This window comes from Dinoponera quadriceps, unplaced genomic scaffold, assembly GCF_001313825.1.
Source record: "Dinoponera quadriceps isolate SergipeBrazil2010 unplaced genomic scaffold, ASM131382v1 scaffold1081, whole genome shotgun sequence".
Classification (NCBI taxonomy): Eukaryota; Metazoa; Arthropoda; class Insecta; order Hymenoptera; family Formicidae; genus Dinoponera; species Dinoponera quadriceps.
The window spans coordinates 312833-340114 of NW_014555157.1; the positions used below are offsets into that span (position 1 = coordinate 312833).

A 27282-nucleotide genomic window follows, 5' to 3' on the forward strand; every position below is an offset into this window, starting at 1 on the left:
GCTCCGTCCATATTATGACGAGTTCCTTCTGAGGAGACGAACCATTGTCGTCTCCTCCTCCTCTCGCCTCTTCTTTCCCGAACGACGCATCTATTTGCGAGAAACCGACACAATTCCATAGAAGAACGATCCGTAATTCGCGTCGAGGTGCAGGAGAGACAGGAGAGCGATTAATGAATCAGTAAAGGAAAATATTAACCAATCCTGGGTACCGAGTTGATACTGTTTCGTCCCGTGGTTTTCATCGTTCTCCGCTGAACGATTTTTAACAACGTTTCCGTCTAATGCGATTTGCGATCTTTTCACTCGTCACTTCTTCAAACGACGCAGCCATTAGCTTGCGATCCCGAGTAAACGAATATAGCAAAGGACACAAATAACTTGAGATTTTCGTCTACGTTGTAATCTCCGGAGCTAAGCTTCACGGCTCGGCAGCATCAAGCGTCTAGAAATGTTCTCGGCGCGTCGTGACAAATTTCGCGATTATCCTTGACAGACTGTCAGTCTCCGACGATCTCTCCCCCCCCCCCCTCGGAATTTCGCGCAGCCTTGCCGGAGAATCAAGGTCACGAGGTATACCGTCGCCGATATCTCGGGAAGCACCTAGCACCTGCAACTTCACGTCTATCCCAAAGTCCTGCGGGCGAGGAGTGCCTGTCACCCGGAGGCGTCCTCTTCATCAGATATCGCGACACGGGGATTCAAGCCAGTAACCGAGGAGGAGCTCGCCGTCCGCTGGAACCTCTCTCGAACTCGCGTCCACCACCCCCGCGTACACCATCGCCGCCAGCAGCAGCGCTCCACCGTGTCCGTCGGCTCTTCTTGCGGCAAGCGAGCGTCTTCGCGCCCACCCGGCAACCCTAGCACCGCGCGGTCTCTCGTCCGACCTTAAGATATTAAGTACTTCACCCGCGATTAGATCTCTCATTGTGCGGCACGGTGTCAGACAAGCGGTTCGTTAGGCCCCGAGGACAGAGCGAGAGACAGATAGGGTGCGGGAGAGGGAAAGAGAGAAGACGAGAGTCGAGGGATGACTTCGGTGGAAGACAATGCCAGCCTAAGAGACAATCGCTCGTGGCTAGAGCGAGAAAAGGGGAAGGGCGGGGGAGTCTCTTATAAGTGCTGTATAATTTCCTGCAACGACACCTTCATTGTACGCCCGGCGTTTCATTCTTATCGCGCTGGGACCACGAGGCCGGCGAGCCGAGGCGCGATGTCGAGGAGGGAGGGTTTCCTCGCGCACCGAGAGACGTCCCGAACGAGATCGACGGTGGAGGGACGCGGAATTTTTCCGGGGATAAGACCGATACCGCAGTTATAATCCCCGGCCGATCTCTATCTTTCCGATCGGTTAAGTGTTTTCTTCGTTGATTTTCTGGCATTTCGCTTATACGACGTTCGTTGGTCGCGGTCACCGAGTCATCCCGGGCGAGAAGGAATGTCTCCGATACAATCGGCGACCTCGACCTCAACGATTTTTAATACGGCAGATCTTCTCAGCCGATTCTCAGCGAGGCTGCCGGCGAAATAGCACAATTAAAAGAGCGTTTCGCACGAGAGCCGTTCCGATTCCGGCGTGAGAAAGGCCCTAACAATAAATAGCGGCTGAATTTATTCGGAGCGAACGTGCGTTTACGTCGATCCCGGACGAGATAGGCGCGGATTATAACGCGGTATCATGTACGGGGGTAAATATCCGCGTCGGTAACAAATCGGGCTCGAGATTTCAACCGACCGATCTTCCCGGCCTAATGAAGTCTGCGCGAAGATCGGCCGGTTTTCTGAGGTAACTGAGACGCCGTATATTTCACTCCCACATCTCGATGGCGTGAAATACATCGCCGTGATTCATTCGGTAATGGAAGATTAAGTACGACGTAGTACGCGCCGAGGTACTCGAAAGGATAACAAAGGAAGGCACGAAGATACCAGGACCGAGGTTTTCGGGCGTTTCAACTTCTCTCCGGATAATGATATTCGGCGGTGATATTTCCACACCCACACACGTCCGCCGCCCGGAACTTCGCCCTAATATCCGCACATCCAACGGAACGACGTCGAGAAGCGTGCGCGAAGAGTGTCCGAGGCATTCCAGTTCTCTCCCACGATCGGAAGAAAGACAGGATCGTCGACGCACTCGAAAACCCTCGATAGACCCAATCTCACAGGCCGCCGCGATCCCGCGTTGTCCCCTTCAGGATCGAGGGGGTCTCTCTCCCTCTTTCTCTCTCATTCTCTTTTCTGCTTCCCCCCACTTGACTGCGAGCCCGAACCAGATTCACAGTTTGTTTTCTCAGGGCAGGCTGAATCCGAAGAGACCCACTCGCTGCGTCGCTCGATCGCACGATGCAACAAACATCGTCGAATATTCGCAAGAGAGAGAGAGAGAGAGAGAGAAAGAGGGAACCTCTCCTCTTATACTCGTAGATACTACACTCGTTTGGCGCGCAGGACAAACTCTCCGAACGGCGGGGCTACTACTCGCCGAGGAGGACTCTCGATGCGACGCGCGATCACAAGCGCGCGCGCGCGAAATCGTGGGAATTACGCAAATTCCAAGACTAACCGCGGAGCGAGTGGGTAGACGGACGAGGGGGAAACCCACCGCACCTTCCGTTGCGCAAGAACCGCGCGGCGGTAATTGCATGATTAGCATCGTTATCGGGGAAAATCTCCGGGGCGACTTTCCTGCTTCGAGTAAAGATCGAGCGAATCGGTTCTTGCAACGCGATATCCCGGCGTTTGAGATTACGTAAGAGTGAAATTCCACGTGTCGTGCGGTAATCCCTGGATCGAGGAAGAGAGTGTGCAAGTGTGCGTATGTTTCTGCATTTTGTCGATGAATATCCCGATGAAAAATATATCGATGTCGCCCCGTCTTCGACTCCCGCTGACATTATCGGTATCATCTAAAGTGATGCGCTGTTATCGGCAGACTCGTGATATTGATGCCGGAAACGGAGTTTAAAGGACGAAACGAAATGATTTCAATGGCGGTCCTCTCCCACAGGTTACAGCAGCGACGACGTTAACAGACGTGTCATCGAGGGACGGCGAAGGACGACACCGCGTCACCGCGATAATCACGCGAGTTTCTCACAGGACCGACAAACAAATCCTCTCGATACAGCGACAGAGCGAAAGAGAGAAAGAGAGGGGGATAGAACGAGCACGGGTGACCCCCGGGGGACAGCGAGGAAAACGCGCGCCGGCAGGAGGGGAGGGAGGATTTCACTCACGGTTTTCGTGAATTCGCTACGCAAGTCGACCGCAAAATCAGGAATGAATGAAGAAGTGACACAATGCAACGCGTCGCAGACGGACAGAATCGCCCCCCGACGTCCCCCCTCCCGTTCGAGAGTCCCTGTCGCGTCTCCCCCGAAAATCCGCTCGGCTGAAACCATTCACCGCCGTTCGCGAACGAAGAAAGGACGAGGAGGAGGGAATGAAAGAAAAAAAAGGGAGGAAAGAAGATGGGGACGCGACGAAGGGAGGAAGACAGAATGGTAAAGGAGCAGGTCCCCGCTTCTAAAGCGAGCGGCGATGCGTGGCGGTAGAGCCGGGACCGACTGGGTGGTTCTTTCCCCCCTTCATTGTATCGAGGTCCGCACCGTATTATAAGGGCGAACGTGGGGCTCTCTAGGCATAGAATGGTATCTGCATGTGACGGATCGCCGTAGCAGGGATCCGTCAAGAGTCATCCGGGTGCCCCCGAAATTTTCTCGCCGATCGGTCGGTCCTCCCCGGCCAACGGTTGGAGCTTCTATCGGCGAAAAGTGGCGAATTTCTTGCGCGCGTATACAGGTGTCGCGGATTTCCTTCGCTCTGTCTCCCTTTTCCCCTCTCTTTCTCGTACACATTCGACGTTCTCTGCATTTTTTCACCCGGAACGCGCATTTCCAACGTACGTTGCTTGCGAAAAGACAACGTTTATTTCGTTCATGCGGTCCCGCGATGAAGAAATAATAGCAGCCCCGACTGCTAAATGCCACATGCCCGTTATCGGGCGTAATTACATTTTATTACGGGGCTAGAAGCCGGCGGAGGGAAAAAATGGAAAGCACACACGTAAGCGCGGCCGGGCGATTTCGCAGTGTGACGTAATCGGGCGTAATGGTGTGTCTCGAACATTACGTCCGACCATCCCACCCCCTTCTTCGCTTCGGCATCCACTGTTTTCACCTCCCCCTCCCCCCGGTAGCAGCCGTTTCGCCAACGCCCCGTGTTTTCAATCATACACATCGGTGAGTTTCATTATTACCGAATTTAGGGGCATTCCTCCTCACGCGGCGGCCTCGTCGTCCTTCGACCTCTCTATCCTCCCCCCTGCTCTCTCTTTCTCTCTCCTTTCATTCGCGTTGACTACGCGTCGAATAACGAGTAATCGATTGTCGCTTTCGTCTTTCGTGTCACGCTCGACGCCCACCTCCGCGCCCTCGATGTCGAAATAAATTAAGGGGACCATCGCACCACCCGGAAGAGAAGAGAAAAAAATATATCGACCCGCGGAACTCGCTCTCCTTCGCTCATTAGCGCGTCGTCGTTCCGGATTCCCTCGTATTAGCGTGTACCCGCGGCGCGATCGCTGCGCGCTCGTTGACATCGACGAGCGATTCGAGTCACGAGAGAGAGTTCATACCAACGACACCACGGCGACAACGGGATAGCGGAAGACGCGAGGCACAAAGGAACCCCTTCTTCTTCGTCGCGCGCGACTTCCTCTGTGTAGAACGGTAGTCCCAGATGGTGTATCGACTCGTTAAGTTTACGCCATTCGAAATTTAACCGTGGGGCCCTAACGAGATAAAGCCACGCTCTTTCCCTGCGCTCTTGACGGGCCGCGTTTACGCCGTACACGCAATAAAAGTCACGTCGGAGGACGACGTCGACAAGGGACCACCGACAAAAAATGTCAGCCCGCCTGCGACCGCGATGCCGTGGCTCGGGTTGCGGAGGGCTTCTCGCGTATCCCCATCCTTCTTCACCTTCTCTCCCACCTCCATCTCCTCCTCCTCGATCTCGTGAGAATCCCGGGGCGAGGGGGGAGAGGGGGGAGAAATGGGGAGGAGAAACGCGTCTTTTTCACTCGCGTGCTCCTCGGGTCCTCCGTAAAACGCGTGACGTGCGCGCACGCGGTCCTCCTTTACGGCCGTACTTTGTGGTTTTCGAAAAGTTTCTTACGTTACCGCCCTTCCACCGCCGCGGCTGCGGTGGTCGCAGTGGTTCTCGCTTCGCCCGAGTAACCGTCCGACGAGTGGTAAGAAAAGAAAAAAAAAAGGAACATCCTTCTCACGAGGTGCCGCGTGACGCGCTTCAGAAAAAGGCGTATACTAATAGCGACGTTTTTCGTGTAGGACGCGCGCAATCGCTTTTTTCGCGTGCTTCGATCGCGTCGTTCGAGCTCGCATGATGTCGGTCGTTTTACGCCACGGGCGTTGTGTCGCGGCCATTGTTTTGCTTCGGTTGATTTTTTCAACGTCCCACGGAAGAAAGTTTGTTACTCGCTTCACCTCGTAACCGTGAAATGCTCGAGCAACGCCCGTGCGCCGCGCTGATTCACAAATATCGTCGCGAAAGGCGCCGGAAAAGCAGGCCGGCGGAGGTTCTCTCTCGCCCACGGCCGCGGTGATCTCCGTCGGCGACACGAGTTCCGCGTGTTCTAGCGCGCGATTTTACGACGCGAGCGCCTTCCTTCTTCGGCGAGAGAGCGCGGCGCGATTCGCTGGGAAGGTTGACCGCCAGTCCTCCGCCGCTGTCACAAAGTAAAGACGCATCTTCCATTCGAGGCCTCGCTCGCCGCCTGCTTTTCTCCGTCGCGCACGCACACACGCGCGCGAGAGCATGCGTGCGTAAGCGCGCCTCCGTGTGCATCAGCGAAATCACGCACGCACACAGTCGCGCGCGGCGAACGAGCATACGCCTTCGTGAATCGCGCGGGACTCGGCCTTTGCGGTTATTTTAACAACGTGGCAACCTCTTTGTAGACCACACGCTTGTAAACTAAGAATGAAGTCTGTTCGGCAGCGACGGCGGGGAGAGGCGAAAAAAACCGTCGGCTCTCTCGCTGTTGTTCGCGAACCCTCCTCTCCCCGCTTCGTGCCCCCTCCCCTCACCCCTCTTCTCCGCTGCTTTATTTTTTTCCCGTGCGCGGAGGAATTCGATCGATTCAAGAGTTTAATGGGAACGCCGTCTCTTTTCCCCCTTTTCCTCCTTAATTTATTTCACTTATTCTCGCTGCATGCGAGACAGAGAGAGAGAGATCGAAAACAAGATTAGTCACGCAATTGTGTTGTTTCAAAGAGAAACAGACGAGAGCGCGCGATTATGGTATTTTTGCGTTCGACAATGGCGTCGGTTTTCGCAGGATTAAAACGCGCGCGTCGCCGATGAGCCGACACGCCGGCAGAACGGCAACGAGAGGAGAGATACGATCGGCGGTGAGAGGACTCGGGGGAGGGCTCGCGCGCGCGAAATGTCGTGGATAAGAGTCGGCGCGGTTAAGTCGGATGTTTATACGAACGTGCGTGAAAGTGGACGCGGAGGACGCGCCAGCGGCGGAGGAGAGGAGCGCGTCGAGGTTACCGCGCGGTTCGCGCGAGTTCCGACGCGCGCAGGGACGACACTCTCTCGGCCGCTGTATTTTTGCACGTCTCTCCTGCCTCCTCCCGACCTCTTCCCTCTCTCCCACGGTCCTCCTGCCGCCTCCTACGCGTCGCGCCGTGAGTCACGCTCTATATTTAGAAGCTCGTAGAGAGGAGCGCGTATCCCGCGCCCTCGTGCTCGTTCGCATCTCTCCGGCATCGCGCAAAAATATGTCACGCTCGTCTTTATATCCGCGGGATGATGTGTCTTTTATCCTCCGCGGCGGCCGCGATATGTGTGGTCCGCCGTAAAGCGGCGTCGCGGCGCCTCCTCTCGTTAGGAGCCGCGGCGGCCGAAATTAACGCCGTCTGTATTTTTCACCCGTCCGACCCAATCTTCTCAACGTCCCATCTTTCTCTTTCCACCGCGCTTGTACTCGTGGTTGGGTATCATCGATGCATCTGTTTCGAAATTTCTATCCTAGGAAGCGCGTATCTCTCTCTCTCTCTCTCTCTCTCTGTGTCTCTATTGGAAAGTTAGAAAATAGAGTTACACAGTCAGCCTACTCCACTTTCGACGCATTCACCGCGAGATGATTTGCTACTGTAGCGAGCCGCGCGACGATTATATCCGAAGGAGCGAGAGACGTCGTTTTCTCGCTCGCGCGGATTCTCGATCCGAGACGCCAAGACAAAGGTAATCGCACAAGTGGTCGGGAAGCGTTCGCTCCCCGTCGTCGGCCGCCGTGAACGGAGGACACAAGAAGAATACCAAAGCCGCGCATTTAAAGCCAGAACGCCGCGCGTGCTGGAACAATGGCTGTGCCACGGACGGGAGGGGGAGGAGGGTGTGTTACCACGCTCCCACGCGGGTGGAGGGTGGCTTTAGAGGCGAACGGCGTGACAACCCCTCTTTCTCGTCACGGCAAAGTTTCATCACCGCCACGACGCAAACTCATTCCCAACCCCTCCGGCTGAACTTCGACCAACAACTTCGGGTCTCCTCCTCGTTTATTCCGGGTGACTGCATTTTCGTTCCATCGTGCGCGCACGGGATTGTCCTCTCCTCCTCCGCCTTCCCCCGCCACCGCCGCTGCCTACCGCGTCTTCTTCCTCTTGCTTTCGCCGCCTGTTATCCTCTTTCGCTGTCTCTTTCTCTCTCTCTCCGACGACCGCCGCACACCATCGTCGCGGTACGCTCCACGGAAAATCGAGTGTGCTCTCGATCGTATCGAGGACCCTCCAAAACGCGAAGTATCCCCCAGTTTCCGCATCCGGGAGACCGAGCGCCAGAGATCGTTTCGAAATTACGAGAAACTCTCCCCCAGCCCTCGAGCCGATTCGCGATTTACGTTCTTTCCGTTGCGTGTTCCCGATTTCGTCGACGGAAGAGGAATAGGAGAGTGTCTCTCGGATTTGAGTGCGGTGTTCGATCGCGTCGTCGATCTCGCGACGCGACGAAAGCCGCGAAATGCGAAGCCGAGTAGCTAGAAAGGGTCTCTGCAAGAGTCTGAAGTCTGGCTGAAGGGTCCGATGGGAGAGCGCGAAATAGGATGAGGCTAGGTGGGAAGAAGGAAGGGAGGGAGAGAGAGAAAGCCGAAGACAAGCGCTCGCGCTATGAACGATAAAAGGGTGGGCGCGGAAAGGAAGACGTTAGGAGCGAGGGAAGAATTAGCTAATGGCGCACGATGAATCCGTAATGGGTTTGCGCTGTTCCCGGGGCCGCATCGGGATTTGAACGAGTTCGCTCGCCTATCCTCGCGACGGGGAAAGCCATGGAAGAACCCGAGGAAGCAACAGCGACCGCCGCCGCCCGTCGACTCCTCTCGCGAAGGCGAGAGGGAGATACGTGGTGCACGCTGGGGCGTGTAATGCCCCAAGGAATGCGGAGAGAAGATGGAGGTACAGATAGGAAAGCGCGCTCGTCGGGCAGGGGGCGCGGAGAAAAAGGGCGACGCGGCAAAAGGGTAGGTGGATAGGTAGGTAGGTCGGTCGCCGTCGCGGGGAGACTCGAGCGAGGGGTGCTGAATCCTTGCGGAAGAGCTTACAGGATTCTCAGACTCCGCCAATACGAAACGATGTTTGCGGTCAAGGAGCGCGTTTTCTCTCCCTCCCCTCCTCTCCTCTCTTCTCCGTTTTTACCCCATGGTGAAATTTGCCCTCCGAATGCCGATCCTCCCGGTAGTTTTCCAGCGACGAATCGTGACGTAGAAAATAGCTTTCCGGCGCTTTTCTGACCGATGAATGTTGCGAATCACTTCTATTAATCCGTAGAAATCGGGAGGTGTGAAATCGATATTTAATTTGGAAGCAATAAAGAATGTCATAAAGGCGAAGGAAAGCACACTCTCACGTCGACGAAGAACGCCAAGGTCTCGCTCTTGTAGCGCGCGATCGTCATAAAGATCGCGCGTATCCCATCAGTTAAATCGAAGGTCCGTAGCATCCTCCGTAATCGGCACGAAGCAGCGACCCTGGCCGAATTTCTTCGCCGGGACATCGCGTCGTCGTCGTCGGTTAACCGCGCTTCTTCGCGCTAAAGCGCATTACGGCCTTAAGTGACACGGGAACGACGCGTTTTACCGCGTCGTACGGTACTACGCCGCGATGCTATCGTCCAACAGAAACATATTCCCCGGCTGGTCTTTGGGCGCCAAACGGCGGGAGTCGTGCCCGTTAGTCCTCGGCGCGGAAGAGTGTCTCGTAAGGATAAGATTTTACTGCCACCGCGGGCATAAAGTCGAGAAGAATACGTTTCGACGAGGCGTCACGTGAGGCTCCCTCTCAGGGATCGGGGCGATTTACGAGCGTCGTCGAGACGAGACGAGGTGAGATGACTCGAATCGGTCCGGGACGCGACGAAATCGCGATTCATTCGCGCTTTGATTGCGCAAAGTAATATCCGCAACGAGCGCACGGCTGGATGAAGAACGGGCTCTGATCGAGCGAGCCCACTGTGCTCGACGAAGGAGTGCGGAGGTTGCGACTTTTACATCCTCACGATGTTCGGAAGCTTCTTTTCTCTGTTTTCGCAGCGCGCTTCACGTTCGCCGAGGCGGACCGTAACGAGAACCGGACGTTCCCGTGAAACTTCGCGAAGACACACACCGCAATAGTCCGAGTGCGTCGGGTGGTTACGTGGTGAACGCGTTAATTCGGCCCGACAGCTTTCTTTCGTACACGGCGCGCACAATAGAGAACACGTTCGCGGAATCCGGGTCTAGAGTGTGTCTTTTCAAGAGGTGCATCGCCGCCGATCGACTCTCGTGGCGGACTTCGCGGTAATTCGTGGTCGATCTACTAACCGGCTGACAGGAAGGAAAGAATCTCGGTGCTTCTGAGAAGACAATCAAAGGAGCCCCGGCGTGGCGGCGGCGTGGCCGGGCCATTTGGGCATGACGAGCGACTTAAAAAATACAAACTACGTCAATACGCACGCGAGCCGACTACTAGGGACAGCGCCCGGCTGGTTTAGGTTATCTTACGTGCTCAGAACAGCTGTCGGTCAGAGGTGCTCAACCGCGACAATGTAAATTACGCGTCTGTCCGATCGACATTTCGCTACTGGATACCGCCGCCGAAAGTCGTCCGAATCGCTCCTTCGCGCGCATATTATCGCTTGAAAGTGTGTCAGAAAAATTACAGGCGGAACAACGAGAGGAAGAGGGAGATAGAAAGATGGAGAAAGCGTTATTTATTTCGTGCTTTGGAATAAATCCCCCCAGACGCAGCTTTTGCTAACGATTGCAAATACTGCTATTCGTATAAAACGAAGGTGGTTATAACAGTAATAATATTGCAACAGAGCCAAATAAAAAAAAAAATAGACAAATTCCGATGATGCCGATGATGATAGTTGCACAGAAAGAAATATTACGGGTACCCATAAATAATGTCGCTTTCTGATACTTACACAAAATTTTGTTTTATTTAACGTTTAGTTCTTTCCAAATTTCACAATAAGCACACTGAATGTCAATAAATTTAGTTAGTATATCGCTTATATAATAATAAATCACGTTCACGAACAAGGTGGCAATGTTTACGCAATCTGAAAAAAACGACATTACTTATGGGCACCCCTAATACGTGATCTTTACAGTGAAACAATATGTGCGATTGAAGCCGCGCTATTATACAGGCCCAAAGAAAAATGGTCAAACAGGCAATAGCATGTCAGAGAGGAGCATACGAGAACGAAAAGGTCAGACAAATCGCGATATCGGTATAACAAAGAGAGAGAGAGAAAGATAGACGAGATCATTCAGACTTGTATATTCACTGCGGGTACTAAAAAATCTACAGTTCGTATTACGTACATTAGATTTTTAGTACCGGCATGAATACGAGCACAGCCCTCGTTTCTTCGATGATCATCCGCTCGACAAATCAACGGGGGAGGGGGGAGGGGGGGGATAAACATGCGCTTCGTGCGAGTCCCACTGAAAGTCCACGTCGCTTTCGTCGATTTTACCCGCTTCTCTTCTGGCTTCCTCTGCTCGATAAACAGGAATGCTATATTTCCTTTATTTACCATGCGTAGTCTCGCGTGATGGGCATGCGCTGCTACTATCCGAAGGAAATTTACTGCATGCAATGAACCGACTGTAAGTCGCCCCTCCGCCATCGCGATCTCAGCCGGGGCTCCTTCGCCGATACAATATCGGTAGCGATTCGGAGACTTTCTCTCTCTCTCTCTCTCTTTCTTCAAGTAACGGGCGTAGCTCGCATTATTCATTATAACACTCCCGACAAGTTGTATTTTTTAAGCACCGACTCCCTCCGACCCGTTACTTCCCGATACAGCGTTCACTCCGGCCGCGCTTCCGAGGCGCAACGATCGCGCGCGACGAGGATGCACGTCTCGAGCGCGCGTGAATAAACAGATGCAAAATAGCCCAACGCTCAATCGAACTATACCCTAACGGGAACTGCAGCTGAAGATCGCTCGGTCGTTTTATTTTTATTACGGAGGGCCTGTCTCTCTCTCTCTCTCTCTTTCTCTTGGAACGTCGCGTGCGTGGACGAGGCTTGCCGGTTCTTCTCGCTCTCAGCTGCGCGTGTGTAAAAAATATTTAAATGAAAACGCGGTATTTTTCCGAAATCGATTAAAGGCACGCCTCGGTCGGAGGGATAGCAGAGGATCGACGAGAGGAAAGAAACAAGAGGAAAGAGTGCGCATCGGTTTCACCAGAGGATAATTTACGATCGACTCTCGTCAACATCCCGGTATTTCGGACAGAGAGAGAGAGAGAGAGAGAAAAAAAACAAGAAGCGTTTTTGATAAACCGGTGCCGGTGCGCTACGGCGTATGACTGTATCGTGAGAAAAGATAAACCTCGCTCCGCTGCGCGAGACAGGGAGAAAGAGAGCACACACACACGTATCTCGGACGTTACAAAGCGTAATTAATGTCGTGTTAGAGCTAGAAGATTTCCGGCGGGGCGATAACGGCTGACGAATGATCGTGAGAGGATCGAAGCGTCACCGCGAGTAACACGGAGCTTCGCGATAAAACTCGGTTGTCACGGTGGCGACTGTCGCGGCGAGCGCAACGTAATCGAGATGAAGCGTGTTAAAGTCGCGTGAAAAGATTCACTTTCGGCGAAACGAAAACGCTAGATTCCCCACGTTCGACGGTCGCGCGCGCGATTTTATCAATCGAAGAGCGAACATGGTGAACAAAAACTGTAATTTCCACGACTTCGGCGTTTATCGCGATTTTAGCGTAGCCGAATATTCCCCATTGTTAACCCGATCGCGGAGACCCGCAGCGTTTTCGCGCGAGTTTCGCCGCGGCCGCTGCTCTTGCGAAACGCACAGCCCCGCGTATCTGTCGATCGCGAAACGCGTTATCGATCACCGTTTCGTAATCGCTGCCGGCTCTCGCCTCGACGGAAAAGGATCTCGCGTGCGATTCTCCCGTGCACGCTCCACCGAGCGCGGTAATGCCGCCTCCGAATCGCGTAATAAAAATGCGCACGCTCGATGAAAAGCTGACGGCGCGCGAGAGAAGATTGCAGCTGAAATCGACACGGCCGAGCGGAGAACGTTTGATAATGCGGCCATCGATAGCCCGACTAGATTTGGCAATCGCACGTAATTGCGCCGATATTTCACATAAGCCGCTTAATTGATTTTTCTGCGGGCCGCGCGCGCCGCTCTCCATTTGCGAGCACACGTGCATACGCGCGCGCGTGAAAGAGAGAGATGGATGGACAGAGAGAGAGAGAGAGAGAGAAAGAAGAGGGACAGAGAAGAGCCGCGCGCTGGAGGGAAAGAGAGAAAGAGACGGTGAGTGAGAGAATCGAATTTACGACTATTTTTAAATCACCCGGAATATACCGACGTTTATTAGGATACCGATGAAACGAGGCAGAGAGAGGTAAATATTCAGAAATTTGCTCTTGGCAAACGGCCGATAAATAATATCGCGTGCACGTTTGTTTATTTTTGTTAATTATCGCTACGATTATCTCCGCACGGCCGGCGATACACCGTGAGAATAATACCGCGGACGAAACGCGCTCGCCTCTGACAAGCTCGCGAGCGTGTCTCCCACGAAGAAAAAGAAATTATCTGCGGTCTAATTAACCCGTTGCGCAAGACACGGTAAGCGAGAAACGTTTTAGACCCCCTGCGGCACGAGGGAGAGAGCGAGACGCGGATTTCTCTCTCTCTCTCTCTCTGTTCTTCTTTCGTCGTCGGACCTTACGACACGAGCTCTTCGAGAGCCCGCGAGACTGCATCGTTATTCGTTACGCGGAGAATTAATCGACCAGATGGCGAGCGTCTCTCGTTTCTTCAATTTACGGCGCTGCTGCGGCCGCGCTGACGCGGGTTTCCGCCTTATCGCGCGGATGGGGCCGATAAGGGAGCTTTTTCTCAATCGACCGGCCAGACCGAGGGGCACTACCGAGAACCGACCGAGGAAGAAGATAACGCGGGCGACGCGCGCGAGCCGCTCTACTCGAATCAATGAACCCTGACGAGTCACCGTGTGCGCGCGCGGCCGCAAAAATCTCGGCCGGAGATTAGAGGCATAGTAAACAGTAATATTAATGAGAGAGCGGCAGCCGCGCGTCCGCCGGCTATCGCGCGAAACCGTCCCGGGAGCCCATCGATACCCCCGCGAGTGACACGAGTTTATTATTCATTAACATGCCAATTAACTTCAATGTCGCGGTGTTCGACCTCGGCTCTTCCCAACCGCCCGTCCACCCACAGCCCCCTCCTCCCCTCCTCGTCCCGGCTAACACTCGTCTCATAAACTTTGTACGCGACGTGTCGCGGCGCGCGCGGTGTCGTTGCAAATGTATACATTTCATAATTTAATCGCTTCCCGGTGCCATCTGCGCGCTATCGATCATCCTCCGCGCGTCGGACACCGCCCGTGCGATCCGAGTTGAGAACCCCTCGCGCCCGTTACCGCGCTTCCTATGACGATAATAATAATAATAAGGCCTGTTTTACGCCAATTTCTGCGGTCGCGTCCGCGGACACGTTCCCAGCTCGTAACGGCCCCGTTAAGTCGTACGCGGTCTGCGAGATTCGAGAGAAGCGGCGCTGCTAATGATCGTTACGCGCGTCTCCGGTGGGTTTTTAATCGAAGGTAACATCCCGACTTATCGGACTAAGGCAAAAGGGGAGCAGAATCCGCGTCTTAAGCCGCTCAAGCGACCAGCTCGAAGTTTTCTCCAACACTTTTCGAAAGCGTGCTCGTGGTGAGGCGTAAATCGTCCTCCTATGAACAATTGTTGCGAACGCGAGCGTGACAACAAAGATGAAAAAAAAAAGGGAAATCAAAGAGTTTTCGGCGCAACGAGAGAGCCGCGGGAGCAAGGCGACGTTTCACGCAGGGCCCGAGTCTACCCTCGGTAGAAAAAAAGGGGTACAAGAGGCGCAGAAGTTCACGACATGAAGGCCTCATTATGCCGCGCACGGGCGCGACGGAAAGGCGCGGGGGAGAAGCGCGACTCTTCGGAGAGAGGAAGCGAAAGGAGAAAAAAGCTACGGTCCGATAACCGACCGATATCGCCGCTCGCTGAAAACACAGAAAACAGAGAATCAACCTCATTACTTCTATCTTCCTTCTTCGACCCCTCTCGTGCCCCCCTCCCTCTCTCGCTCTTTCTCCCTCTCACTCTAGTGCTCTCTCCTCTACATAAGCCGATTTCCAAGAATTCTTCGTGATCTTTGGTCGCCGTACACGCTTTAACACGCCACCCTTTCTCCTCCCACCCCTCCTCCCCCTGTTGCCAGTCCCCTTTGCCACTTCGTCTCTTTCTTCCTCGGCCGACAACACGCCCGATAGTTGTCAGAAACCGGAGGATATCTAACTCCTTCTCATCCTCCTCTTCTCACGCATCGCGCTCGCTCTCCCTTTCCGTACGCGGAAAGAAAAGAGAGGCCGATCCGGCAGGCGAGAAAAAGCCGGGGACGACGAAGTCGACGACGAGCCGTCGATTAAGGATCTCGAGAGGCACGAGAAGTCCGAGCGCGTCGAAGGCTGTTACGAAGGGACGGAGTCGTAGGTTGACAGGACTCGTTCCGTCCGAATCGAAAGACCCAATCTGCTCGAAAGTGTCCGAATACGAAGAAAAAAGGGCGCGAGAGAGACTCTCTTCTCTCTCTCTCTCTCTCTGTCCCCCACGTCGCTCGGGAGGAACGATAGCACGTACTCACGAGATAGAATGATCGATACGGGTCTCGAGATCGTCTCGGAGATAGTAATTCGTGTGTCCGAACGAGAACTGAGATGTTAATCGGCGCTGCTGCTCTATTAACCCTAACGAAAGGTCCCCGAGACGACGCTGCAACCTGGGCGCGCACCGACATACCTCGCATATAATTAGGTGAATCGTCATCGCGCGTCCGCGGCGAGGCCGCGTATTCACCGAATTCACGCGTAAAAATTTTTATAGCCCCGCATTCGTCGTCGTAATTAAGGAGCGCTCGAACGTAACGGGCTTCGAAATGCGCAAGGAACCGAATCGGACCTCGCGTCGCATTTGCATTCGAATACGTATCCCGTCCAACGCGCGCCTATCTATTAAACGCATGGAAAACACGCTCGCGAAAGAGCGCGAGATTAGATAAGCAGATAGTTCTAAAAGGACTATCACCATCTACACAAACTACGCTTAACGATCGCACTATGTAGCCCCGCGCTTATGATCGTCGAGCGCGATACGATTAATGCAAAGGAAGGCAGAAAAGAAAGGCGAGGCAAAAAAAAAAAAAAGAAAAAAAAANAAAAGAAAAAAAAACAGCACGGTGAGATAAGTATCGATGCGTGATGGTGATAGCGACAGTGGTGGTGGTGGTGGCGGCGTGAAACATTTGCCGCGCCTTTGGGGAACAAGGTAGCGGCCGTGCCGCGCATTTGGTCAGCGAGCTGGAGGGAATTAACGCCCGTTCGTTCGTTCGTTCATTCCTTCGAACGTACATACGTTCGTTCGCGAAAAAGAAAAAAAGCGCGAGGTATATCGCGCGAGATAAATTTTACGAGTGCCGGCTATCGCACGCGCGTCGCCGTGCGCGTGTACATGTATATTCGCCTCGTTTCATAGCGCACGGCGGCGCACATAGTTTTCTCGAGGCCGCGTATCGCGATCGGTCGGTCGGTCGAGCCGAGATAGAATCTTTTATAACCTCCGCGCGAGGAGGAACGCGTGTTTATATTCGCGAGCGATTGCGGGGCGATATGTTAATGCCCGCGCGCCGGTGCTCTTCCCACGTGTCACAGAGCGCGCGCGTTTCCAGCCCGGCCTGGAAAACATCCCGCGGCTGGCCGACGCGCGTGACGTCTCCATCGAAGCTTTCACGAGAGTGTCGCCGGACGATGGATGAGGCGACGCGAATATCGTATCGCGCTGCCTCCCGAACGCGAATGTCCAATGTATCGGCGTTACCTTGATTTTTATTGTACGCGCGCACACTCTCTTTCTCTTCGACTATATATGTAGAGAGAAAGAGAGAGAGAGAGAGACCGTAGAATAAATATAATAAATTTCTCGTCAATCGCGCTTCGCTGCGAACGATACATACATGTTACGTACTGGACGTAGCGCCACGGCTCAGGTAGGAACTCGTAATTTTCCTCGAGACAAGAATACACCGACAATTTTCAGACAACCTCGTCGGCTCGCTCACTCACTCGTTCGAGACTCGACGTAAAATCGACCACGTCCAAGCGCCATCGTGGCACCTCTCTGTATATAACACATCGCCGGAGGGTTCGGGAAAACATCGGCCGCGAGCTAACGGTAAAGTTACGCGGGGTTATCGTTTAACGAGTGATGGAATACAAATTAGGTCCGCCGACGATGTCGTCGGTCTATCGGCGGGTGCAGGAGGCGGCCGTCCGAAAAACGGACGTCCACGATGATATCTCGCGGCAAACAAGCTGGCACGTTAATGAGGGCCCACGACGACGAGAGGGAAAAGACGAGAGGAACCGTGCGGGATAGACCGAAAGGAGGAAGGAAAGCGAGTCGAGCAAATACCTCGTCGTACGCTGACAACCCCGGATGCGTCGATAGCATCTCGACATTAAGTAAGCAGCCAACGCGGCCGACTCGCGAGCGCACGTTCTACGTACGAGCAACCGAGTCTACACGCGTCAATACTCGCTGTGTAACGCGAGCGTAAGACTCCCCAATCGACCAGTACGGTAGCCTCTCACATGAGATGTCGCCAGGACTTACTAGTAGATGAATAAATACGGTATCGTAGCCCGCACGGAGAAAAAAAGTCTCGTTGAATCAACACGACGATGAACGACACCAAATGCGCTTTGGTTGGAGGGAAGAGAATTTCTCGTTGTAAAGACTGAATTTGGCCCGTGAGAAACAGAAATTCTCTTTCTTTTAACCAAAAGTTAATTCAACTGATCTTTTTTCTTCAGGTCACACTTGAAAAGTGCTTCTCGTGCTTTTGCTTCCGGTTTGGTGTCTGCCCCGACGGACGAGGCGATCGAGCGCTTCTTTCGTGAAGAATTCGCGAATATTACCGTGTGGGAAGAATACATGGCTGCGTGGTGGTAACGATCTCATCCAATTTTTCCACGATTCGCCGTCGTCCTGGCTAATTATCGTCAGCGGTTTGAGACTTTATTAAAATGTAAGTCATAGTTGCAGCAATATTAATAACATTGCAACTTGATTGGACGCGATACACGCGCGAAACGAATAGAGAAAATAAGAGAACGTGGAAAAGAAAACAAACGAGAAATTATACCACCGTTCAAAATTGACGGAAGAATATTGAGACATAAGAGGTGTATGTTTGGTCTTATTTACCGAGGGTTGAATCGAGGGGTGAGTCGTCACGAGAAGGGGTTTGGTGACATTTCGTAGCGCGAAGCAGCGCGATAGGAGCGCGATTATCTTAACTTGTCGCGAGTGGTCGCATTCGTTAATGTATCCGACGCTCGTATCGTTTCCTCGCTTCTCGAAGCTCGTGGACGTGCTTTCGTGTTAATAAGGCACGCGCGGCGGCGACAATAACAACAACAGCAGCAACGTTACTCGCATCGCTGCGATCGTGAAGAGATACGAAATGCGACGCGACATAATGGATAGCGTCACATTACGAGCGCTCCCCACTTTTTTCGAGAATTATTATTAAAAATTCGCGCACGTCTGCGTACTTGTCTGCGATATCGAGGACAGAAGTGTCGTGTCTCACTCGCTCGTTCGTGCGATATAATCCGATAATGATAATTCCGTTAATCGATAATTACACGTGTTATACCAGTGATATGTCTTATCATATAGAGCGTAATTGATGTCGACAGGCATGATGGGATTTCTGCAAACCTAATGCATGTCGATGAGGTGTTTCCTTTTTTGCCTTTCCTTTTTTATTTTTTTCTCGCATCTTCGATCAATTATGCGTAATCAGAACGGGACGTATGCGCGCATATTTAAATTGTTCACCATTTACGCGTGTGTCACACGTTCGAGACGAGTCGCACTTTTCCGAGAAGAAGCCGTGAGCGACCCTCGGGCGATTTCTCGATCCATCGATTAACCTTTATCGGACGCTAGCTTTTTATGCGTGATTCTCACTAGGTTGTAGCTGGTTCGGTAAATGCGAAATTGTCACTTCCTATGTGACGTACGACCGCAGCGACGAAGTATTGTTGTCACGTGAGAGGTGACTTACGACCGATAAGGGTTAATTATCAGAGGAAGTACTATTCGACGTATTTGAAGCTTCGGTATAATTAGACATTTAACGACGAAGTTTGAGGATTCGAAGATTCGAAATATCGAAGTTGTTAGTAGAACTGATTTTAGAGAATACAATGAAATGCTGTGCAATCAGAGAGTATCGGTTTAATTAAACCCAAATGACATCAAGACGTCCTAACATTAAGACATGATAAAGATGACTTTTAGAAAATAAGTCGCCTGGAGAACGTCTTTGAGACGTCTCTTAGATCTACGTGTTGTTTAGATAAACATTTTTAGTTCAATTCCGAGATATGTATTTGTCTAGTTTAAAACAAAACGACAGAAGCACAAATAATAAACCAAATCTCTGTCTTTATTTGAAAATAAATGCACATTTTACCATGATATACAACGGTATAACTCAATACAAAAGAAATCACATTTTTTAGGACGGTAAATATTATTTATTACACCCACAAAACGAACGCAAGTATTTGCCAGTTCTTGAAGTTTCGAATATTCAAACATTGTTCGAGTTTTCACACTTGGAACATTTCATTATTCGAATATAACGTATCGAAGGTTAAGAAGAGCCGAAGCTTCGAATATCATTTCTAGCTGTACTAATTAGCCTCGGCCAGAACGTGCTGACGAGCCGGTAGGAAAACAAAGCAAAGACGAGGCTGGCGAGGCGAGCGTATCTCATCTCTCGCGGACATTCTCGAAACGCGCGCTATCGTCGCGCGGTGAAAGCGTCGATTGCGGATTATTATTATGTTCCCGTCGCCGGCGCGGGAGAGCCATCAATTTTTTTCCCTCTCTCGCGATCTCGCGTGCGTCAACGGCTGCACACTTTCTATGGCTCCGCCACGTGCGAAACTCTCGGGTTCTACGCTCTTTCATGACAGATCTCGCGCGCGCGCGGAAGAGATCGATATCTCGTCACGAACCAACCGCAGTCCGCGCTCGTGCGCGATACACACGCGCGTTCGCGAGTCGCGAATATTAAATCTGAGGACGACTTGACGCGCGGGAAGCGCGCGATCTACGCCGGGAATCTCGCAGGAATTCGCATCGGAAAGGCGAAGTAACGTCTTAAACGAGGGAGTAACGAGGCGATCGAGAGTGCACGTTGTCGAGAGGGTCGCGCTAAGTGACGCATTGCTCATCTCCCTCTGTAATCTTCGTGCGAATTCGTAATTAAACACCGAGAAAAGCTCGTAAATACCGGCGACACGCGAAATTTCCATTAGACAATATCATTAGCCCGCCACGTGGATCGGTCGATATTATTCTGTAATTTGAAGGCAGCAGGGAGAGAGAGAGATCGTCCTGTACTTAGCGTTTCCATCTTATTGCTTCCGAGTGGCGAGGTAACGCTGATATAATCCACGTTTCAAAGCGTGTGCGTACGTCGATGTATGAAACGACATAATACAACGATCGCTCTCCGCGAACTACGGCATCGCGTTGTCCTCCGCGGGAACATCGCGAAAAATCGCTTTCACGTGCCGCGCTAAGTCACCGGTCGGCACGCTCGAAATACAAACGATCAGGCCGTTCACCTCCTCACAAAGTGAGAGCCGCGAACTTGTAGGACTAAATGACCGGCGGAATTAAAAGGACGGCGTGCGCCGCCAAAAGAAACGCCTCGCGACGCCGAGGTCAGCCCCTTGTCGACATTTTTCCGCGACAAATCTCGCGACGGCAGATACGTATCTCGTCACGAAACGGCGACTGCACGCCGAGCTACATTAGCATCGTCAAATATTAAAGCAACAACGAAGATACAACGATGACGACTGCTTAACTCGAACGTTACGCGGCACCGTGCCGACAGCTACCATTCATTCCTCCCCGTCTCTCTCTCTCTCTCTCTCTCTTTTGCTCTTTCTCCGATAATCGACGGTTGCCTCCGTTTCTCACTCTCTCTCATTCTTTCTCGCATTCTATTCTCTCTCTCTCTCTCTCTCTCTCGTCCTGTTGTTCGATGTAACCCGTGCTTATGATTGTTATTGATCGACCGTTTTGTTTCTCGCCCGTGTGCACGTATGTATGTGCGTGCATGCCCGGCCGAACTGGCACGCCACGCGGCACTATAATGTTGGCACGACAGAGCGAATACAGAGAGACGGCGGACCTTAATGAATCTTTATGGGATGATGTCGTGAACTTGTATACCCTCCGGTGACTGACTGAACCCGGTCGCGCTAAGCAATGGCGCGGCGAGCGCGGCCGAACTTCTCTCGTTCGACGCCGTCGATGGGCAGTTTCTGTCGTCCGAGCGCTCTGATGGCCCGGCCGAACAAAGAGTAGGAAGAATAGAGGTAATAAAGTCGCGGGGAGCGTGCACATAGAAAACGTGTATTCTATTTTGTTTCTCCTATTTCCCCAGGAGGAATGGTAATAAAGTGTTTCGCGACGAATCGTGTCCGCGTAAACGTGCGACACGGTTCGCGCGGTTTTCAATCGAAATACCGTTTCCGAGGAATAATAATGTGCATTGCGCTGTGGGACGATAATATTTTCGCGGCGACTACGCCAATGCGAACGGACTGCTCATTAGCCTCGACGGTGGTGTTGCCGCGAGTTTGATGGTGTAGACGCTCGCGTCCGTGTTCGTAAAATTTGAAGGGCGTGTAGAAGGTCCGTGGGGTCCCGGCTAGCCGCGTCTTGATTGTCATCAACTCGTTGCTCGTCGCGTGATATTGTCATTAGCCCGCCTAACCATCGTCACCCGCGCGACGTCGCGCGCTTAGGACGCGCGTTTCTCGTCCTGCGCGCGCGAGAGAGAGGGTCTACTTTAGGTTCCATCGATCCGAAAATCCCTCGTGACTCGTCACCTGCGCGCACGTGTCCCCCGCACGAGCCCGCGCGATTTTCGTACACGCCTAACGTTAAACGCGCATCGTGAGACTTTTTCCTGCTTCCGAATAGCCTTTTTCCCCGAGGCCGACCATTTCCGCGTCGACTGTCTGCCATACGTTCGATGAGAAGGGTGCGACGTTCAAGGAGGACAATGCGTTTCTCGCGATGAAAATCACGTTTCCCGGACGAGGGGGTGAAAAATGCGCCGAGTTTACCGCGCCTCTTGTTTTGTTTTTCGTTGCAATAATGTTACTTACCAGGATCCGATGAGTCGAGGCTAGCTGGCGCTTGCTGGCTGAGAGGTCCAGGTGTGCCACCGCTTCCGGGACTACGTGCGTCGTCGTTAGCACCCGCACCCGGATACGAAAGTGACGAAGAGGGTGGCCTCTGCAACAGCGAAGAGAAGAACCGTGAAGTAATCGACGCGTGTCGCGACGATGGTCGCAGGAATTTCGAAGGGGAAGAAGGGAGAGCGGGCCGGCGTTTCGCAGCGAGATGATATCTCGATGGCAGGCCTGTACGTATTATTTTCGCTTTCGATGCTGCTCGTGCGAGTAAAAGTTTCGGGCCCGCGTGTCCACGTGGACACGCACGCGGCGCACACACAGCGTGACCGATCCCGTTTTCTTGCGGACGCTACGTAAGTAACTGAGAGAGGATTACGTCCGAAGGAAGAAAAAAAGCGTGATCGATTTGGCGCTTCTGGAACGGGCCAGAATTGAGATTAACGACCGTTCACGACGCGCCGTTTCTGCGCGTTCGCGAAAGCGTCGTTGACTTGGCACGGAATGTCGGGATATACGCGATACGCGATTGTCAAATTGACGACACGGTGCGGCGCATTTACACGCGTTATCGCACGTCGCGCGAAATCGCGTAAACTAGCATGTCCCATTAGTGGTTTCTGTAACGATCTTTGAGAACTCGTACTGATCTTCAACCTTGATTTTTTCACTTATTTATTGATCGATTGATTTTTCTTTTAGACACAGTTTATGTCGGAGACGCTCGATACACCGGGTATACGCGCACCGTTGACTGCCGCGCGCGTCGGCTGATTTCGATCTCGATTAAAGACGGAGCACACGTAGCTCTCGTCGAAAATGCCGCCGGCATACCTAAATGATTCGGGGGAGCCCCGGCTTGGGAGACGCGTACGACTTACGAATCAACGGATTTACTGGGAGCGCTGAGAAGCGCGCGCGCGCGACGAATGTCTACCGTAAAATATTCGATCGTTTATTCCGTAGGTGTAGCCAAGTGATAATGACGCTCGTACAGAATGTCCCGTCGTAAAAGCGAAGAATGAGGGGAGGGCAGGACGAAACGCGCAGACGGAGAGCGCGAATCCGTCGGGACACGCGCGGAATTACTTTCGCCCGCGAAACGCGACTGACTGCGAGTTCGTTTCGTGACTCGATTCGTCAGCGACGCATGGCTACAAATATGCGCACATTAACAGAAAACTATAATTCGTTTCGACGCCAAACACACCCTTCAGCCAGAATAATAATTGGGAGAACCGTTTCTCTAGTATTATAACTTTACCTAAACGATTGCTACTGTTATAAAATATGTTTAGCGCCGGAACCAACTATAATTTTGCTATCAGTGCACGCGCTTGGTTCGTTACAGCCAATGACTGATGAGCGGGAGGGGACGAGCATATATTTTCTGGATCGACTTATATCTTCTAGATCACACCGTCGTTGTGAATCGGATCGAAGGATTGTCGGTTCCGTGAAAACGCGAAGGGAGATTCGCGATATCGATAACCAGTTCGATAAACCCTCGGCGCGTGGATCGGACGGCGATGCGCGAATAACAAATTGCGGATCAATCCGAGGCAATTCGCCGCTTCTCACTGGCGCGCTTCGAAGTGTTATTATAGTCGCGGGACGAGGAGAGGATACTCATTGAATGATCATTCGCAACGATCGCGCGGCGAACAAATGAACGGACGAACGAATGAACGGACGGGCTGACTCTCAGGGTCGCCGGTTTTATTTTTTGGCCGCGGCTCGAATGACGACGCCGTCGACATCCTTTCGAGAACTAGCGATCGGCTTCGGCGGCGACTTCTTGTACTTTTTATGGGACGTTATATCTGAAAAAAGGAGTCGCGCGCGTGTGTGCGTGTGTTTGCACGTGCCGGTTTATTGATCCCGTCCCGAGGTCGAAGGGTAAGAATTTGAAGCGGGCGAATCTCTCGATATCACGAAGCGAAATGTCTGGGTATATCACGTCTGGCCAGGCAACAATGAGTGACAGCTACTCCCACATGCTGTCATAGGCGTCATCTTCGCGATAATGTACTGACTCCGCTCCCTCTCTCGATTGCCTGCTGCTCTCGTATCTCGCCTGAAATCGTTACACGGTCAACTCCGGAGGATCCGCTCTGTCGCAGGGACGCGTAACGTGAATTTACTGGCTCGCGGGAGGCAGGCGTGTGCGGACGGACGGAGGTCCGGCAAAATTTCAGCCGGAACACGAACAACAATGGCGAATAGTAGTCCAACGGAAATGTTTGTAATTACATATTGCAAATTACCGGAGTATTCGTGCAACATAAAACGAAAAGAAGACCACCGTTTTTGAGCCTACGGGAGATCGGGAGAAATAGATACTGGAATTTTTTCTCTTCCTGGACGTGTTTTAAACACATTCATCTTTCTTAAAAAAAAAAAGATATTAAGAAACATTTGAAACATAAATGAACGTCAAGGGCAAACACGAGATTTCTCATTGCGAAATCTCGAGCGAAAACGAAGTGGCCGGGCGCAAAAATCGGGAACTCTTCCTCCTTGATCCGGCCGATTGCTCGCGAGCCTTGAACGGCTATTTGCACAGGGACTGTAGGGCCCCGCGGTTCGCACGAGCAAGAGTAAATACGAGAGTGGTAACGAGTAAAGGGGACATTAATAATGCATCGGTCGTCGCCGGACCGCTTCCTACTGGCACTCGGCGTAAAACGAGGGAGTCCCGTGCTCGTCAAGGCGGATGATCTTCAAATCGTGCTCACAATAATTGCTTGGGTGATATCATTTCAATAAGAGACTCTCCGAGGAGAGTTTGTGTCGTCCGTCGATCGGCTGTTTCGAAAGCCTTGCGAGATATACAGCCGGCTGCTTCAGCGATCGTCTCGGCATATCGTAACATAAATATCTCCCCGCGCGACCCTGCAACTCTTTTGTCCGCGATCGACGACGATTATTGAAAGATCTCGGACGAGTGTCTCCGCCGAATCCCCGTCATCCGCTCGACGATGACCCGGATCATATTCGACGAGAGAGAGAGAGAGAGAGAGAGAAAAGCAAAGAAAGAGTCTCGTCGAGATTTACGTCGTGCCGATATGGTCGCTCACGGTGTACCTCCAAAGCTGACGTCACTTCCTACTAAAGGCTGAATCGCCGTTTTTTAAGTGGCCAGTAGGGTCCACCGCGTGACTCGTGTCGATGCAATGATAAACGGTTAACGGGTCGACGAGCTACGCGCTCTCGTTCCACGTCGTTGCCTCTCGCTCGCTCGCACGTCCCGTCGTCCGTCTCTGTTTGTATCTGTCAGTCCGTCTACCACGGCCACTCTTAAAGCGTAATTCGACAAACCGGATGTCTGGCCTGCCCCTTAAATAAATCAGTCGCCCGCATCTCATATTCCACCCCCGCTCGTTCGTGCCGTACGTTTCCTTCCCGGCGAGGGAAAAGTGTCCTTTCTGGACCGCGCGCGCGCGAGTACGTCCTTGAGAGGAAGTAATAGTCATCGAGGAACCCCTCGAAGGGAGCGATCCGCGGAATCCCGAGATCCCGAGAAGAATACCGGTTCCCGTTTCTTCACGCGTTCTGCCGTCGCCGTGTTACGAAACGTCCCGTGTGAGCGTCGACGCGATCGGCGGCGGCGGGAATCGCTTTCGATATTCATGTCATAAAGCATCGCCGGCGGTGCGTCGACTGTCGTCCTCGCGGCCGATAAATCACGATCGCTGGGCTGCGCGCCGCACGCAGGTGCGTCGCAGCCGTATTCGGCGATCTGGAGCGTGACGCTACTGTTCCGCGCGCGCGCGCGCGCGAGGATCGCGGAGGAGGATGGTGGCTTACTTACTTGCTCTTTTCGTGCGAGTCGCGCTTCGGAATCGTTACATGCGCGTATTAATTGGCCGTCGTAACATAATGCCATATAATTATGTAATTAGAGGCCAGGCATTAGTCTCGCTGACTGGTTTACGGGCGAGATACGTAAATCTCCGCAATTAATTTATTGGTGCTCGAGAGAGCTCGGAGGAGGCTAGGAGAAGAACAAGACATAAACGAGGTGGACGGGTGCGATAAAGACGGAGAAAACTAACGGACCGGCGATGGAGCGAGCGAGAAAACGAGCGAGAAGGGGAGAAAGAGAAAGGGAGCTATACTCCAGTCGCCGACGCGCTGACCGGACAGAGACAGCGATAGATTATGAAGGCAAAGGCAGCCACATTGTAAAGCATGCCCATCGACTGAACCCAGATCGAGAGTCTCTGTCTTCTCGGCCATTCCACGGAGCGAAGAGCGGGAGCGGGTGGAAACGAGCATGATGGCGGGGAAAGGAGACAGAGAGAGAGAGAGAGAAAGTGGGAGAAATAGAGGCAGAGCGAGCTCTCGTCGAACGAACGAGAGGAAGAGAGGAGGAGTCCTCCTAAGTCTCTGTCCGCGCAGTCTTGAATTTCTCGGCGATACCGGCGGGCGTATGGGGATCATAAATTACGATTTATTGCAGTGGCAGCGGCTCCGCTCGGCAGATTATCTTACGGTTATGTCAGCACGCCGCAATTATATTTACATTTCCTCCGTAATGAAACAGGCCGATGCGACGCTAGATTGACCAGTCGCGCGAATCGAGACGTAATGAGACGTGGGGGAAATTCTCTCGCGGGTTAAACTGGGTCGACTTAACGCGCGATCCTGAGGCAATCCCCTCGGACGGAAAAGTCGGAGAACGCCGCTGTCGTTTCCGTCGACAGTGCGACAAGTTTCACAACGAGCGCCGGAACGAACACGAGCGACCGTTGGACCACCTATTCTTCCTCTCTTCCCTCGTTCTCTATCTATCTTTCCGTCAATCATATCAGCGTGTCGCAAGATGTAAATTCTGTTTCAAAACGGATTTATGGAGTAAAGGAGTAAAAACGCGCCGTAGGTGGGACTTTAGAGGCCGCGCTAACGACAGCCACGAGATTCGTGCGATTAAATGGCCACGAGTTTAGGCCTTAACAAGGTGTACACCTGACCGGGGAATGATTTTAAAACGGTCGTATAAACGAAACAAATTTATGGCTGGCAAGGTGAAGCAAGAGAGAGAGAGAGAGAGAGGGAGCTGGGAGAACGAGACGGGCAGCCTGTTTTGGAACTCCTGCCAGCGTCCGTCTCCTTTCACGGGATGAACGCACGAGCGACGCGTTAGGTACAACACGAGGAAAGAAGACGCGTCCGCCGGGCCGGCCATAAATATGGAATCCGGGTATTTGGCGCGTTGTCAGTAAAACGAAGTCCAGATTCGTGCTGTTGCTTTTACGACTCCTACTGCATCCGTCGCTTTCGGCCGTTGCCCATTGGCGGCGACCGCACGTTATCGGGGAACGCACGGCTACACCAACGAGAAAACGGGTTTCGATCTCCCCC

General features: G+C 52.7%; 1 protein-coding gene across 1 annotated transcript in view; it reads right to left on the minus strand.

Moving 5' to 3' along the window:
- The window catches only part of LOC106743168 (homeobox protein homothorax-like), a gene marked incomplete at its 5' end in the record, with an annotated part of 309796 nt that extends 287778 nt beyond the window's left edge, over positions 1-22018 (minus strand). Inside the window, one exon of the mRNA XM_014616746.1 lies at positions 21889-22018. Coding sequence (XP_014472232.1) covers positions 21889-22018 — 130 coding nt within the window. The remainder of the gene's footprint in view (positions 1-21888) is intronic.
- Between the last annotated feature and the right edge of the window lie 5264 nt (positions 22019-27282).